At 40.4% G+C, this 16814-nt stretch overlaps 1 protein-coding gene across 1 annotated transcript in view; it reads left to right on the forward strand.

Moving 5' to 3' along the window:
* Positions 1 to 16814, forward strand: part of PLD1 (phospholipase D1) — a 228823-nt gene that overhangs the window by 160394 nt on the left and 51615 nt on the right. The window contains exon 20 of the mRNA XM_052638648.1: positions 11618 to 11728. Coding sequence (XP_052494608.1) covers positions 11618 to 11728 — 111 coding nt within the window. The remainder of the gene's footprint in view (positions 1 to 11617; positions 11729 to 16814) is intronic.

A 16814-nucleotide genomic window follows, 5' to 3' on the forward strand; every position in this document is an offset into this window, starting at 1 on the left:
GATAGGTGCTCTGCATGTCCATCCTACGAAGCACCTGCCCTGGTTCACCTTCTCTGTATCATGGGATGTTGTGGTAGAAATGAAGGTAGATCAGTGACCTCTTATAAACTCATATGTTCATCCCTGAATACCCAGGCTGCCTGGAGTTTACCAAGACTCACTGACTCATTAATTCATTTACTCAGTCAGTCTATGCCTTTCAAGTGCCATCTTTTTGCACAGCCAGATCAGTGCACACCTGGATACCGAGGAAGCAGACAAAAAGAGTTCTCCGCCTCCTTTTGGCAAAGAGTTAGCTGGGAGAGCGAAAGCTCTAATGTTAGAGAACTGAGTTAACAAGGCGAGTTGTGGTTTAGGACAAATGCAAGTCTTGAGAATGCAGATCAGTGTGCCATGAGCGGTTGGTGAATGAGAGGGACAGAGCTGGGTACCCCCTCTAAGGAATAAGAAGGTAGAACCACTACAGCAAACCATTTGCTCTTGAAGAGGTAGTAGATAAGGTTCAGACAGCATATGGCCAGATTGGGGGTGCCCTGAAGTGCTGGTCTTGTTCATTTCAACCTGATCCTGGAGGTATTAGTGAACTGTGGACTTTTTTTGGTCATCTGAGAGGAAACATGATATACGAATGTTTCATGAAGGCAGAGGATGGATGGTTGGATGGCATCACCGACTCTATGGACATGAATTTGAGTAAGCTCCAGGAGTTGGGGATGGACAGGGAAGTCTGGCGTGCTGCAGTCTATGGGGTTGCAAAGAATCAGACACAACTGAGTGACTGAACTGAACTGAACCTGGATCAGAGTTTCCCAAATTGGGTTTTGCCTGTGAAATGCTAGTAGCTATTCCACAAAAAAGGTTTCCATGGACAGATAAGTTTTTGCAGATTTTTAAAATACAGGACTTCTCAGTGCCTTTGTGATACTGGTATATACATCATGGAATCACTAAGACTAAATATACTATGTGCATTTCCCAAGCTTAACTGATGTAGGATCTCTCATTCTGTGACATGTCTATTTCAATTTTTCCAAACAAACACACTTTGAGACCTAAAATTTATACATGTGAAAACATATAATATTAGAAAGAGAATGAAAACAAAGAGACAGGTAAAGAGATTGCTATAATAAATCCAAGAATACACTAATTTTGTATTTATAAATTGATATTCTCTTTCTTAAAGAAGATTCCTCCATCGTTTAAAAGCTTTAGACCTCACAAAACATCTACTGGTTGCCATCACTGGAGTGATGTAATATAGCAAGGGGAAGGGGCAGATTCTATAGTCAGACTGTATTCAAGTTTCTGTTTCACTACATATGAGCTGTATAACCTTGGGACAATTATTTCACCTCTCTGAATGCATTTCCTTCATCTTTAAAACAGACATCAGAATAGTACCTGCCTTAGTTCCTGATTGGAGAACTAAGATTCCACAAGCTGCGCAGCATGGCCAAAAAAAAAAAAGGGGGGAAGAATTTGGTAGTGTGAGGCAGATTCTTGAACAAAGTCCATTTCTGCAGTTTCTTGCCTGCAGTGCTTCTCAACACAGACTGGAAGAATGAAGCTCAATAATCTGACCACTTCTTTTCTCTCCCTGACCCATGCCACTTGTGAGCTGCAACATGGAGGCCAACTTCTGTATGAAAGACAAAAAAAAAATTACTTTTGATCTATGATTGACTTGGAAGCTCAGAGAAATAAAAAGGAATTAAGATATGTACTGGATTTATAGGGAATAAAAGCATTACAGTAAGAGGACAGGAACTAGGGACAAATACAAAGAAAGTTTTCCTTCAAGAAACATCTACTGGTTGCCAGTAGATGTTTTCAGAACTGCAAAAATAACTCCAGTTGTGAAAACAGTGGGTATGGCCAGACAAGTGTGTCTTTTTGAGGACAGGAAAATCTGAGAGGACCAGACGCTGAGGAAAAGAAATTATACTGCTCCACTTCTCCTTTTCTCTAAAGTTCTGACCACAGCACTATTTCGCTTCACATTACTCACTGGCTGTAAACATTATTCATCTTGTTCTAGACATTGTTGTCAAGTTATGAGAGTCTAGTGCTTAGAGGTTGAAAACAATAGCCGAGTCCAATCCTTGGTTTTCCAGAGAATCCAGAAGATAGCAGGGAGTTAGGACTTGGCTGTGTAGGAGGCTACTTAATTTTTAAAGAATTTGTTGTCATATTTTCAAACCTTTCTCTCTCTCAGCTATCGTGTGGCAATAGACAAATGACTATTTGAGAAATTTAATAAAATTCTTCTTTAGGTTTATTCTTTTTAACATTTTGATTTTAAAACATTGATTGAGTTTTTTTTTTTTTAACATAGTTTGTAGTTCATCATGTAATTTAGAGACCACAAGCTTACTTAACTGAAAAGGAGTGATGTAATATAGCAAGGGGAAGGGGCAGATTCTATAGTCAGACTGTATTCAAGTTTCTGTTTCGCTACATATGAGCTGTAAACCTTGGGACAATTATTTCACCTCTCTGAATGCATTTCCTTCATCTTTAAAACAGTCATCAGAATAGTACCTGTCTCATAGGGTTGTGGTGATAGTTTAAGAAGTTAATCCATGCAAATCACCAGAAGAATACCCTTGTTTGAATTATATCAGTATTAGCTACAACCTTCAGGCATTTCCTAGTGTTTTCAAAAGTTTGCAGTGAAGAAGTTGACATTTATCTGGATGGGTGACAGGTTAGTTCTGGATACAGAAATCTTTATACTGTTTGTACCATATATGTTGAAATGGAGAAAAAGAACATTGGATACAATAAGGTAAAGAAATTCATGCTGCTCTTTCATCTGCAGCAGATAATCTAGTTATTTGATTTTTTAACACAAAAATGTTGAGCCCGATCACCCTGAGGCACATACTACTGTTAATTCCAGCTATATGCACAGCTGTTGCAGACGACTGACACAGCCAGCCAAGGAGACTAGAGCTCCAGCAGGCAGAATGGAGACCTGCCCCCACCAGCATGAATTTCTGCTTCTAAAAACAGTCACCCAGTCCTGAGATCTGACTTCAGCCACTTCCACTGACACTTAAATAATCTCAGTTGTTTCCCCTCAGTGCTGTGTGTTCCCAAAGCTTGCCAAGAGCGCTTGGACAAGACATAGCAGGAAAAAGGTATGGGGAGGCGGGTGGGAGGAAAGATGATTCTGAAACTGCCTATGCACAGAGTTTATAAAAGAACTTGTTTCCTCCCTAAAAAGAACAAAGTAGGTTCCTGAATGCTATGATTTCCATTTACGATAAATGACCAAGACAGAAGACATCTGACCTGTCTACTAAGATAAAAGAAAGCACTTGATGCCGAATTAGCATCAATGTGGAATCGATACATGAAATAGTACCTTTTATTAAATTGGGCAGCTTACAGTAGAAGAGTCATTTCTTAGACAGTCATTGCCAAGAAGTCCTTCGAAAGTGAGGGAAATAATCCACTGGAGACATGTCTTCAATCTCTCTATTAAAAGAAAAGAAAAAATATATACAGGCAAATGTAAATAGCATTCCAATTATATGATTGGAAGAGTTTGCTCTTCCACTTAGGGAAAATGTCCAAATGACACTCCAAAGGATGTCAGTGTAGGAATCAATGTTTCAAAGAACAGCAAAATGTTTTATACACTGATAGAACAAAGTAGAGACTAGGAAAGGGAAAAATAGCCACTTGGCATTTCTAAGGAGGTTTCTTAACCTGGAAGCTGTTTTCCATTTACAGACCAGGTCCTCATATGGTAAGACTTCTGTGCATGTCGCTGTGGATCTTGGCTGGCTGAAGCCACATGAGCGGGGAGTGTTTACCCTGTGCTCAGCATTGCACTGATTTGTGGATTATCTCATTTTATACTTACCAGTCTTTAAGTTGTGTTCTCTTTGACCCCTTATTTTTACATATGAGGAAACTTAAGGCTTTGAGAGGTTAAAATAACACAGTGAGTAATGGAAGGGATGAGACTGGATTTTTAGCAGTCTGACTCCAGAGCCTGAGACCATAGCTGCTCAGCAGAAAGACTGTCTCCAGTAAGCCCCAGGATGGTTGAACCACCAAGGGCCCCAGCAAGGCAAAGCTGCATGGCATGCTTGCCTTTTGAGATCATCCTTTGTGGCTGCAGACCCAAATCCAGCCCCAGTTCTCCTTTTGCTTCATTCCGGCTTCCAAGAGCTCTCAACTATATGTTTTTTCCTAGGACTTCTCTCCCCTTAAGTCTTGTTCTTCAAAAAGTATATTCTCTTCCATCCCTTCACCCTAAAGTTTAACTTTTCACTATTGCTTAGGCCAAAGGATCATCCTATTGGAATAATGACATACTGTGATGTGTGTGTTGATGACACTTGACTTTAGGCGAATGGTTCTTAGAAGGAGGAGCTTGAAATTCCCTGTGATCCAGTGGCTAGGACTCCATACTTTCACTGCAGAGGGCCCAGTTTTGTTTCCTGATCAGAGAACTAAGATCCCACAAGCTGCGCAGCATGGCAAAAAAAAAAAGGAAGAATTTGGTAGTGTGAGGCAGATTCTTGAACAAAGTCCATTTCTGCAGTTTCTTGCCTGCAGTGCTTCTCAACACAGACTGGAAGAATGAAGCTCAATAATCTGACCACTTCTTTTCTCTCCCTGACCCATGCCACTTGTGAGCTGCAACATGGAGGCCAACTTTTGTATGAAAGACAAAAAAAAAATTACTTTTGATCTGTGATTGACTTGGAAGCTCAGAGAAATAAAAAGGAATTAAGATATGTACTGGATTTATAGGGAATAAAAGCATTACAGTAAGAGGACAGGAACTAGGGACAAATACAAAGAAAGTTTTCCTTCAAGAATAGATTTCTGCATTTTAGCCCACATATTCAGCTTGGGCCCACTACGTGTAAGGGGATTAGAGCTTATGGATAAAGAGAAGGTTATCCTTTGAGTCAAAAAATAGGACACCGTACAAAGGAAAATGACGTTCTAGTTACAATCTTGAGGCTAAAGCACAGAATTAGAAATATGTCCTTTAAAAAGGGCATACGTGTAGTTTAAAATTGTGTATTCAAACTTGAGATTTGAAAAGCATGGGTTAGATATGGATCTCAGTATACCTGGGGCAGTAAGATAAGCCACATTTCTGTGCATGTGAGGGGGAGTTTGAAGTTTGTCTCAGTTACATTGGTTTGAAACAAAAATGTTAAGACAAGTTGGTCAGGTCAGTTAAGAAAAGAAGTGAGTAAATCTTAAGTTTAAAATAAAAGTAAGTCAATCAAAATGCCTTTGGCTTTCTTGCTAGATTTGTTTACATATTTTCTAGATTATCAATCATTTAAAGCAGTTGAGTTGATTTGTACATCACCTTAGGGCCTCTGGTTCAGTGGTAAAAGAGAAATTCATATTTTTAATTATCTTATGATGATAAATAGATTTTAGCTAATCAAAATCATAATAAATGAGTAATAGTCTCAAGTAATTTTTTTCTGTATTATTTGAAGGATATGTTCAAGTTTAACCAAAAATGATGACTTTTTTAAGTTAAATGAGTTTTCATTTTGAGAAAATGATACAGATTTGGATTCAGACAATAAGATCAGTTCAGTTCAGTTCAGTTGCTCAGTCGTGTCCAACTCTTTGCGACCCCATGAATCGCAGCACGCCAGGCCTCCCTGTCCATCACCACCTCCCGAAGTTCACCCAGACTCACATCCATCGAGTCCTTGATGCCATCCAGCCATCACATCCTGGGTCGTCCCCTTCTCCTCCTGCCCCCAATCTCTGCAAGCATCAGAGTCTTTTCCAATGAGTCAGTTCTTTTCATGAGGTGTCCAAAGTACTAGAGCTTCAGCTTTAGCATCATTCCTTCCAAAGAAATCCCAGGGTTGATCTCCTTCAGAATGGACTGATTGGATCTCCTTGCAGGCCAAGGGACCCTCAAGAGTCTTCTCCAATACCACAGTTCAAAAGCATCAATTCTTCGGCGCTCAGCCTTCTTCACAGTCCAACTCTCACATCCATACATGTTGGAATGTGAAGTCAAGTGGGCCTTAGAAAGCATCACTACGAACAAAGCTAGTGGAGGTGATGGAATTCCAGTTGAGCTGTTTCAAATCCTGAAAGATGATGCTGTGAAAGTGCTGCACTCAATATGCCAGCAAGTTTGGAAAACTCAGCAATGGCCACAGGACTGGAAAAGGTCAGTTTTCATTCCAATCCCAAAGAAAGGCAATGCCAAAGAATGCTCAAACTACTGCACAATTGCACTCATCTCACATGCTAGTATAGTAATGCTCAAAATTCTCCAAGCCAGACTTCAGCAATACGTGAACTGTGAACTCCCTGATGTTCAAGCTGGTTTTAGAAAAGGCATAGGAACCAGAGATCAAATTGCCAACATCTGCTGGATCATGGAAAAAGCAAGAGAGTTCCAGAAAAACATCTATTTCTCCTTTATTGACTATGCCAAAGCCTTTGACTGTGTGGATCACACTAAACTGTGGAAAATTCTGAAAGAGATGGGAATACCAGACCACCTAACCTGCCTCTTGAGGAATCTGTATGCAGGTCAGGAAGCAACAGTTAGAATTGGACATGGAACAACAGACTGGTTCCAAATAGGAAAAGGAGTACGTCAAGGCTGTATATTGTCACCGTGCTTATTTAACTTATAATCAGAGTACATCATGAGAAACACTGGACTGGGAGAAACACAAGCTAGAATCAAGATTGCCAGGAGAAATATCAATAACCTCAGATATGCAGATGACACCACCCTTATGGCAGAAAGTGAAGAGGAGCTAAAAAGCCTCTTGATGAAAGTGAAAGAGGAGAGTGAAAAAGTTGGCTTAAAACTCAACATTCAGAAAACGAAGATCTTTTTTGACCAGAAGATGGCATCTGGTCCCATCACTTCATGGGAAATAGATGGGGAAACAGTAGAAACAGTGTCAGACAATAAGACAGATAATGCTAAACCTCCTTAGGGTATAGGTAACCATCTACCTTGTATGGGTTTATAGGCATCAGGGGTGGGCTTCCCTCTACTTTATTTATGCTCTCCCACAGGCTAATGACAAAATGGTCTTCTTTTGGCTTACAAATGTACTTATTATAAACATTTAACTGCTTCTAGAAAGGAAAACATTTACCATTATCCGTCACAGGAAAGATGGCAGATATGTGACCTTCATGCTTTCCCTCCTGGCCGCCATTCACCATTAACCCAGATTTCTTCCCCCATGTGTCTAGTTCCAAGAATCCACTTTTCAACATAGCTGTCCAGGAAGCCACTTGGAATCAATTAGACTTGACCTTTGAGTTGACCCTTGCTCAACACTCCTGATATATATCTTATGTGAATAAGTTTATTAAATCGTTGAAGGAACAAAATTTGAAACTGAGAAAGTAAAGAAAGCATAAGGTGTATGGATATGAGGGCAAGACTAGGACATTACCACCAAGGGTAGCAGATAAACTTTGCTCATAACATTTTAGGATGGTGGGTGTGTGTGTGTGTGTGGGTGTGTGTGTGTGCGTGTGTGTGTGAGTCACTCAGTCGTGTCTAAGTCTCTGTGAGCCCATGGACTGTAGCCTGCCAGGTTCTTCCATCCATGGGATTTCCCAGGCAAGAATACTGCAATGGATTGCCATTCCTTTCTCCAGGGGATCTTCCCAACCCAGGGACTGAACCCCGTCTCCCGCATTGCAGGCAGATTCTTTACCATCTAAGCCACTAGGGAAGCCTTTAGAAAAGTATATCTACCATGTATCAGATATCTACTGTGTGCTGTATAACAATGCTTTGTGTTTGTCATGCCATTTTTTTTCTTTACAGCAGCTCTGTATGGGAGTGTGTGGGTGGGCAGGTATGTGTGTATGAGAGAGAGAAAAACAGGGACAGACAGAGCAATCTCAAGTGTTTAAAGGAGGAAATCAAGCCTCCATGATATTAAAATGACTTGTTCAAGGTGAAAGAGCTAGTAAGTGCAGAGTGATAGGGCAGGTCTCAAGTGTTCCTACCTTTCCAGTAAACTCTGCAGATTTACAAATTGTTGACAAAGTAGTATAGAATTGTATCAGGATGTGTGGCCAGAGGATCTGCTCGAGATGACCTGCATTTTCAGAGCCATACACCTTAGCAACAAAATTCAACAGAAATTTGAGTGAAAAAAGAATTGAAACCTCTATTTTTTTAACCTTTGTTATTTATGCTGATGAACAGTAATGCAGTTCCCTGAAGATTATGTGAATCAAGATACTTTCCCAGTGTGCATTATATTTATCTGTTTTCCTTGTAAATTTCCTTCTGAGATATATGACTATTCTTGCTAATAGTTAAATTTTCTGATTTCATTATACATACTTATCAGATAGCATTAAATAAAATGCTTTTTGGGGAGCTATATTATAATAAGTACTTCATAATGAATAAACAAATAACATTCTGAGCATGGCACAATCAGTTTTAGTATTAGGTTTGGATTTCAGTAGTATTAAAGCTCAACATTCAGAAAACGAAGATCGTGGTGTCTGGTTTCATCACTTCATGGGAAATAGATGGGGAAACAGTAGAAACAGTGTCAGACTTTATTTTTTTGCACTCCAAAATCACTGTAGATGGTGACTGCAGCCATGAAATTAAAAGACGCTTACTCCTTGGAAGAAAAGTTATGATCAACCTAGAGAGCATATTCAAAAGCAAAGACATTATTTTGCCAACAAAGGTCTGTCTAGTCAAGGCTATGGTTTTTCCAGTGGTCATGTATGGATGTGAGAGTTGGACTGTGAAGAAGGCTGAGTGCCGAAGAACTGATGCTTTTGAAGTATGTTGTTGAAGACTCTTGAGAGTCCCTTGGATTGCAAGGAAATCCAACCAGTCCATTCTGAAGATCAGCCCTGGGTGTTCTTTGGAAGGAATGATGCTAAAGCTGAAACTCCAGTAATTTGGCCACCTCATGCGAAGAACTGACTCATGGGAAGACTCTGATGCTGGGAGGGATTGGGGACAGGAGGAGAAGGGGACGACAGAGGATGAGATGGCTGGATGGCATCACGGACTCGATGGATGTGAGTCTGAGTGAACTCTGGGAGTTGGTGATGGACAGGGAGGCCTGGCGTGCTGTGATTCATGGGGTCGCAAAGAGTTGGACACGACTGAGTGACTGAACTGATCTGAACTGAGTCTTATATCAGTATGTGCAATTTTTAAAGTTATTGATTAAAGCAAAATTTTTACCAGACCTTTTATTTGTAACAGACATAAAACTGATTTTGCATTGGATCATTTTATAAATTTCTAATGCTGCTGCTGCTGCTGCTAAGTTGCTTCAGTCGTGTCTGACTCTGTGCGACCCCATAGATGGCAGCTCACCAGGCTTCCCCGTCGTTGGGATTCTCCAGGCAAGAGCACTGGAGTGGGTTGCCATTTCCTTCTCCAATGCCTGAAAGTGAAAAGTGAAAGTGAAGTCACTCAGTCGTGTCCGACTGTTAGTGACCCCGTGGACTGCAGCCTACCAGGCTCCTCCATCCATGGGATTTTCCAGGCAAGAGTACTGGAGTCGGGTGCCATTGCCTTCTCTAATAAGTATGGGCTCTTCTTTTATTTTTAATTTCAGTTGACCTCAAGAGGAACAGTTTCAGTACTCATTTCAAATCAGAATTAGAGATTTAATAGTGATTTAATCAGGATTTAATAGTGATTCTTCTATGATAACATTCTATTGCATAACAAAAGTCAAATAATAAGTATTTATTGAGCACCTACTATATGCCCAACAGTATACTGAAACACTGGTTAGAATGCTGGAAAAAATTACAACCAATGGATTCTTAGTGTTGAGAAAGGCTTCCATGTGGCCAGACTGTAGCATAGTTATAGTCAGAAGTATCTATGGAATGATCTGCTACAGCTCAAATGCATCCCCTAAGGCTCTCATTAATAACAACAAACACTTGTGTACTACTTACTAGGTGCTCAGCCTCCTTCTGTAAACTGCACACTAATTCTTTGAATCCTCTTATAAACTTGCAAAGTGGATACTCAGTTTTATAGAACAAATCTGAGGCACAGAGAGGTTAAGGAACTTGACCGAGATGAAAGCCGCTAGGTGGTTGAGCTAAGCTTTGAACCCAGGCAGGCTCACTGTGCATTCATGTGTTTACCATATACTAGGTGTCTGAGCTGGAAGCTCTTATTGTGATCCAAGTGGGAGCAGGGAAGTGTCTAAAGAGAGGGAGGCGGTATGAGTGAGAAACTTGACAGTTGGAGTGGTACATCAAGGATCAGACAGTTAATTAAAATCAGAATCAAGGTTACGTGTCTAAATGAATCTATTTGTATTTTAGAATGTATTATTCTGAAAGTTGCCAACAAAGATCTGTATAGTCAAAGCTATGGTTTTTCCAGTAGTCATGTACAAATGTGAGAGTTGAACCATAAAGAAGGCTGAGTGCCAAAGAATCGATGCTTTTGAATTGTGGTGCTGGAGAAGACTCTTGAGACTCCCTTGAACAGCAAGGAGATCAAACCAGTCAATGCTAAAAGAAATCGACCCTTTAGGAATATTCATTGGAAGGTCTGGCTGCTGCTGCTACTGCTAAGTCACTTCAGTTATGTCTGACTCTGTGCGACCCCATAGACAGCAGCCCACCAGGCTCCCTGTCCCTGGGATTCTCCAAGCAAGAACACTGGAGTGGGTTGCCATTTCCTTCTCCAATGCATGAAAGTGAAAAGTGAAAGTGAAGTCGCTCAGTCGTGTCCGAGTCTTCACAATCCCATGGACTGCAGCCTACCAGGCTCCTCCATCCATGGGATTTTTCAGGCAAGAGTACTGGAGTGGGGTGCCATTGCCTTCTCCAGACTGATGCTGCAGCTGAAGCTAAAATACTTTGGCCCACTGATGTGAAGAGCTGACTCATTGGAAAAGATTGGAGAACAAGCTGATGCTGGGGAAGACTGAGGATAGGAGGAGAAAGGGGTGACAGAGGATGAGATAGTTGGATGGCCTCACCAACTCAATGAACATGAGTTTGAGCAAAGTCCAGGAGATAGCGAAGGACAGGGAAGCCTGGTGTGCTGCAGTCCATGGGGTCACAAAGAGTTGGACATGACTTAGCAAATGAACAACAGCGGTTCTGAACAGTATATATTTGAGGGAAAAGAGGAATTACATTATCAAGTCAGAGCTAGGGTGTCCATATCATATGATTCAAACCAGGACACTTTTGGGAGTAAAAGTGTTATTAATACACCAGGATTCTGTTATAATTGTGGGGCCATCAGGGAATAAAGAGTACAAATGGTCACCCTACTCACAGCCACTGAAAGAGGTGTTTCTTAAATGCTCTTTTAAGAAACCACAACCTCCTGATTTCCAGTCATAAATGAAAATAATCCTGGGTGGAAGAGCATATATTGAGGACTGGATTTTCAGCTGGGCTTCTTTATTGTGGATTATATCTAAGGACCAGTTCCCTATCCACCTTCTCTCCCTCGTGCACACATATCACACAAACCACTGTAATCAATTAGCTGTTTGGAAGAAAAAAGGTGGACTTCATTATATTAATTCCTCTGGCATCATCTCTATTGTCTTACATTTGCTCATTTCTGATTGCTGCCTTATAGTTACTCCGCTCTGCTGCTGATTGGTCTGCTGGTATCAAGTACCATGAAGAATCCATCCATGCTGCTTACGTCTATGTGATAGAGAACAGCAAGCACTATATCTATATAGAAGTAAGTCTTTTTGAAACACTTATTTATTTATTGGCTGAATTGGGTCTTAGTTGTGGCGTGTGGGACCTTGGTTGCATGATGTGGTATCTTCTTGTTGTGGCACATGGACTCTCTAGTTGTGACACGCAAGCTCTGCAGTTGTGGCACACAGGCTCCAGAATGTCTGGGCTCGTAAATTGCAGCCCAGAGGCTCACTTGCTCCACGGTAGTGGGACCGTAGTTGCCCGACTAGGGATGGGACTTGCATCCCCTGCATTGCAAGGTGGACTCTTAGCTTCTGGACCACCAGGGTAATCCCTAGAAGTAAGTCTTGCTCCTTAAATTGGTATGACAATCTGCCTTCCTGTGACATCACACAAACAGTGCAGGGCCCCTACTCAGGACTTGCTCCATTAATGAGTGCATGTTAAGATGTGAAGAGGTCACCTGAAATTTGACTTCCCTGGCGTACCTGACATTCACTCTGCATTTTCATTAACCTGGGACTCTAATAGAAATTCCTCAAGTCCTTATTATCAGAATGTATCAATTTATAATGTTATTAGCCAGAAATATCCCACCATGGAGATGTAAGTTTTGATCTGGCTTGAGTTGGAGGGTGTAAAGATGAGGTGCGTGCTGCTTCAGGAGAGAACATGGAGGGGTAAGCTCTTAACTGGTTAACGTAGAGACCACTGGATGCCATGGTTCAGGGATGTTGGGGCAGGGAGAGGCCGGAAAAGGAACATGGAAAAGGGAGAAGGAAGAATATTGAGGGCAGGTACCACCTTCTTCAATTCCATGTCAACTACTATTCGTTATAAAGCTTTTTCAGATCCCAGAGTTTGTGTTTAGAGACTAGGAGAAAATCTGCAGGTACTAGTTTGGGAGCCTTAATCGTCTTCAAAGTAGATCTGAAGCCAGCTCCAAACACTTGGAATAACCTTTAAAAATAAAAAGTCATAACCATGGAAAAATAGCTCAGGGCACATCTATCCTCTTTATTTCAGTCTTTTCTTTCCCACTGAATTTTAAAACATATGTGGTAGCTGTGGTACATATACACAATGGAGTATTACTCAGCCGTTAAAAAGAATTCATTTGAATCAGTTCTGATGAGATGGACGAAACTGGAGCCGATTATACAGAGTGAAGTAAGCCAGAAAGAAAAACACCAATACAGTATACTAACACATATATATGGAATTTAGAAAGATGGCAATGACGACCCTGTATGCAAGACAGGAAAAAAGACGCAGCTGTCTATAACGGACTTTTGGACTCAGAGGGAGAGGGAGAGGGTGGGATGATATGGGAGAATGGCATTCTATCATGTATACTATCATGTAAGAATTGAATCGCTAGTCTATGTCTGACGCAGGATACAGCATGCTTGGGGCTGGTGCATGGGGATGACCCACAGAGATGTTATGGGGAGGGAGGTGGGAGGGGGGTTCATGTTTGGGAACACAGGTAAGAATTAAAGATTTTAAAATTAAAAAATAAATAAATAAATAAATAATAATAAAATAATAAAAAATAAAAAATAAAAATAAAACATATGTGGTGAGGGACTTCCCTGGCAGTCTAGTGGTTAAGACTTCGCTTTGCAATGCAGGAGTTGTAGATTCCATCCGTGGCTGGGGAGCTAAGATCTCACATGCCCTCATGGCCAGAGAACCAAAACGTAAAACAGAAGCAATATTGTAACAAATTCAATAAAGAGATGGGGTTGCTGGGGAAAAAATTCTAGCCCCATTTTCCTTCTCCTTGAGTTCGAGCCCTTCCCTTCCATGAAGTAACAGTTCATTAAAGGCAAGTGAGAAAGAATTGGAGCTTAATTTATTTCATAGGCCTAGAGAAGGAGAAGGCTGATTAAAAATATTAGCAGGCTACATTTAGTGTGGTATCCTGGATGGGATCATACAATAGAAAATGGACATTAATGGAAAAATTAGTAAAATCTGAACAAAGTCTAGAGTTTAATAAAACTAATACTGTTAGTATTACAGTTCTAACAATTGTTCAGTAATAATGCAAGATGCTAATAGCTGGTTCATCCATTGCCCTGCATCCTTTTGCTTTGTCTCTTTTTCGTAGATTAAATCCGCTTTTCTTTGTAACGTTACCATGGCAGTAAACAAGGTCAGTAATGCCATGTGGGTGCACGTGGCTCCGGACATGAACTTGGTTGAAATGCCTGTAGCCAAAGTAGGTGGTTGGCATGCACCCTCCTGTATCCAAAAAAGGAGAAGTTGAAGGACGTGAGTGTGTGTTACAGCTGCTGAGGAATGCTAAGCTTCTCTGTGATAGGGATTCAGAAGAACAAACATGGTTTGGTAGCCCTTGAGAGTTTGATTGTTTGCTGCCCTAAAGGGGAAACATATTCTCAAATGAGTTTTTGAGCAAAGACTTCTAAGTTTGTCTTTTGGAAGCTGTTAACAGATTTATGCACTGAAGTTTAAAAGCTCATGCAATAGTGAAAATGATAATGTGGCCAAAGGATGATAACCCTATTTTGAGTTATTGCCCCTTTAACACTTTATCTTAAGATGATTAGCAGAGGTTACTCTGTGATAACTATACTTATAAATTACAGGTGTGTTAAAACAATTTGTATAGTAAATAGAATATGTGATATTCTTAATACTTGTACCTAATTTTCAACAGTCCGTTATGCAGCAGCTAAATCTTTCATACCATTATAATAATAATCTTGTACCTGGTTTTTTTTAGTAACAGTTTTAAATAATGATGCATGAATTTATAAGCAGAAGTACTTAAAGCAAAAAAAAAAATATTTCTCTTTCCAGCTTATTGATTGATTTATATAGTACAACATACTAGCAAGAGAGATTTATAACTACTTAAAAATAGAAGTTCAGGAATAGTAAGAGACCTAAACAAATGTGATAAGGCCAAAGCAGATAATAGGAAATAGTGGAGAAAATTAAACCAGGATTCTGCCATCTACCCTGTTCAGAAAGTAAACTTAGCATGAGACAGAATGTTTACCAGTACAGGATTTTTGATCATAAGCATCTACACAGTATGTCTAGAAAACCTGATTTCCCTATTAAGTTCAGAATGTTTCTACCCTTCTAAGAACGTAATCTACAAGGAATTTGCATAATTACACAACTGTTTAGCTTTCTACTTGACTAAGATGATATGTTGCTGTTGTTCGGTCACTAAGTTGTGTTCGACTCTTTGTGACCCCATGGACTGCAGCGCACCAGGCTTCCCTGTCCTTCACTATCACCTGGAGTTCGCTCAGACTCATGTCCATTCAGTCAGTGATGCCATCCAACCATTTCATCCTCTGTTTCCCCCTTCTCCTCCTGCCATCAATCTTTCCCAGCATTAGGGTCTTTTCCAATAAGTCTTTAAATCAGGTAGCCAAAGTATTGGAGCTTCACCTTCAGCATCAGACCTTCCAATGAATATGCAGGGTTGATTTCCTTTAGGATTGACTAGTTTGATCACCTTGCTGTTCAAGGGACTCTCAAGAGTCTTATCCAGCACCCAGTTCGAAATCATCAATTCTTTGGTGCTCAGCCTTCTTTATGGTTCAACTCTCATGTTTGTATGTGACTACTGGGAAAACCATAGCTTTGACTAGACAGACCTTTTTTGGCAAGGTGATATCTCTGCTTTTTAATACTCTCTCTAGGTTTCTCACAGCTTTTCTTCCAAGGAACAAATATCTTTTAATTTCATGGCTTCAGTCACCATCTCCAGTGATTTTGGAGCCCAAGAAAATAAAATCTGTCAGTGTTTCCACTTTTTCCCATCTATTTGCCATGAAGTGATGGGACTGAATGTCATGATCTCAGTTTTCTGAATGTTGAGTTTCAAGCCAGCTTTTTCACTCTTCTCTTTCACCCTCAGCAAGAGGCTCTTAGTTCTTCTTTGCTTTCTGACATTAGAGTGGTATCATCTAGAGAATGGTGCAACAGAGGATGAGATGGTTGGATGGCATCAATGATTCAATGGAAATGAGTTTGAGCAAACACTAGGAGATGGTGAAGAACAGGGAAACTTGACATGCTGCAGTCCCCATGTGGTTGCAAAGAGTTGGACAAGACTTACTGACTGAAAGACAAAAACAACAACAAATTTGCATATCTGAGGTTGTTGATGTTTCTCCCAACGATCTTGATTCCAGCTTGTGAGTCTTCCAGCTTAGCACTTTGAATGATGCACTCTGTAGACAAGTTAAATAAGCAGGGTGACAATATACAGCCTTGACCTACTCCTTTCCCAATTTTGAACCAGTCCATTGTTCCATGTCCAGTTCTAACTGTTGCTTTTTGACCTGCATACAGGTTTCTCAGGAGATAGGTAAGGTGGTCTGGTATACCCATCTCTTTCAGAATTTTTCAGTTTGTTGTGATCCACACAGTCAAAGGCTTTAGCATAATCAGTGAAGCCAAAGTAGGTATTTTCTGGAATTCCCTTGCTTTATCTATAATCCAATGGATATTGGCAATTTGGTCTGTGGTTCCTCTGCCTTTTTAAAATCCAGTGTGTACATCTGGGAGTTCTTGGCTCATGTACTGTTGAAGCCTAGCTTGAAGGAGTTGAGCATTACCTTGCTAGCATGTGAAATGAGCCCAATTTTATGGTAGTTTGAACATTCTTTGGCATTGCCTTTCTTTGGGATTGGAATGAGAACTGACCTTTCAAAGTCCTGTGGCCGCTGTTGAGTTTTCCAAATTTTCTGGCTTCTTGAGCACTTTCACAGCATCATCTTTTAGGATTTCAAATAGCTCAGCTAGAATTCCATCACCTCTACCACTTTTGTTCATAGTAATGTTTCCTAATGCCCACTTGACTTCATATTCCAGGATGTCTGGCTGTAGGTGTGACCACACCATCATGGTTATCTGGGTCATTAAGACCTTTTTTATTAGTTCTTCTGTGTATTCTTCCCATCTCTTTATAATTTCTTCTGCTTCTGTTAGGTCCTTGCTGTTTCTGTCATTTATTGTGCCCATCTTTGCCTGAAATGTTCCCTTGGTATCTCCAATTTTCTTGAAGAGATCTCTAGTCTTTCCATTCTGTTATTTTCCTTTATTTCTTTGCATTGTTCACTTAAGAAGGC

This window comes from Budorcas taxicolor, chromosome 1, assembly GCF_023091745.1.
Source record: "Budorcas taxicolor isolate Tak-1 chromosome 1, Takin1.1, whole genome shotgun sequence".
NCBI lineage: Eukaryota > Metazoa > Chordata > Mammalia > Artiodactyla > Bovidae > Budorcas > Budorcas taxicolor.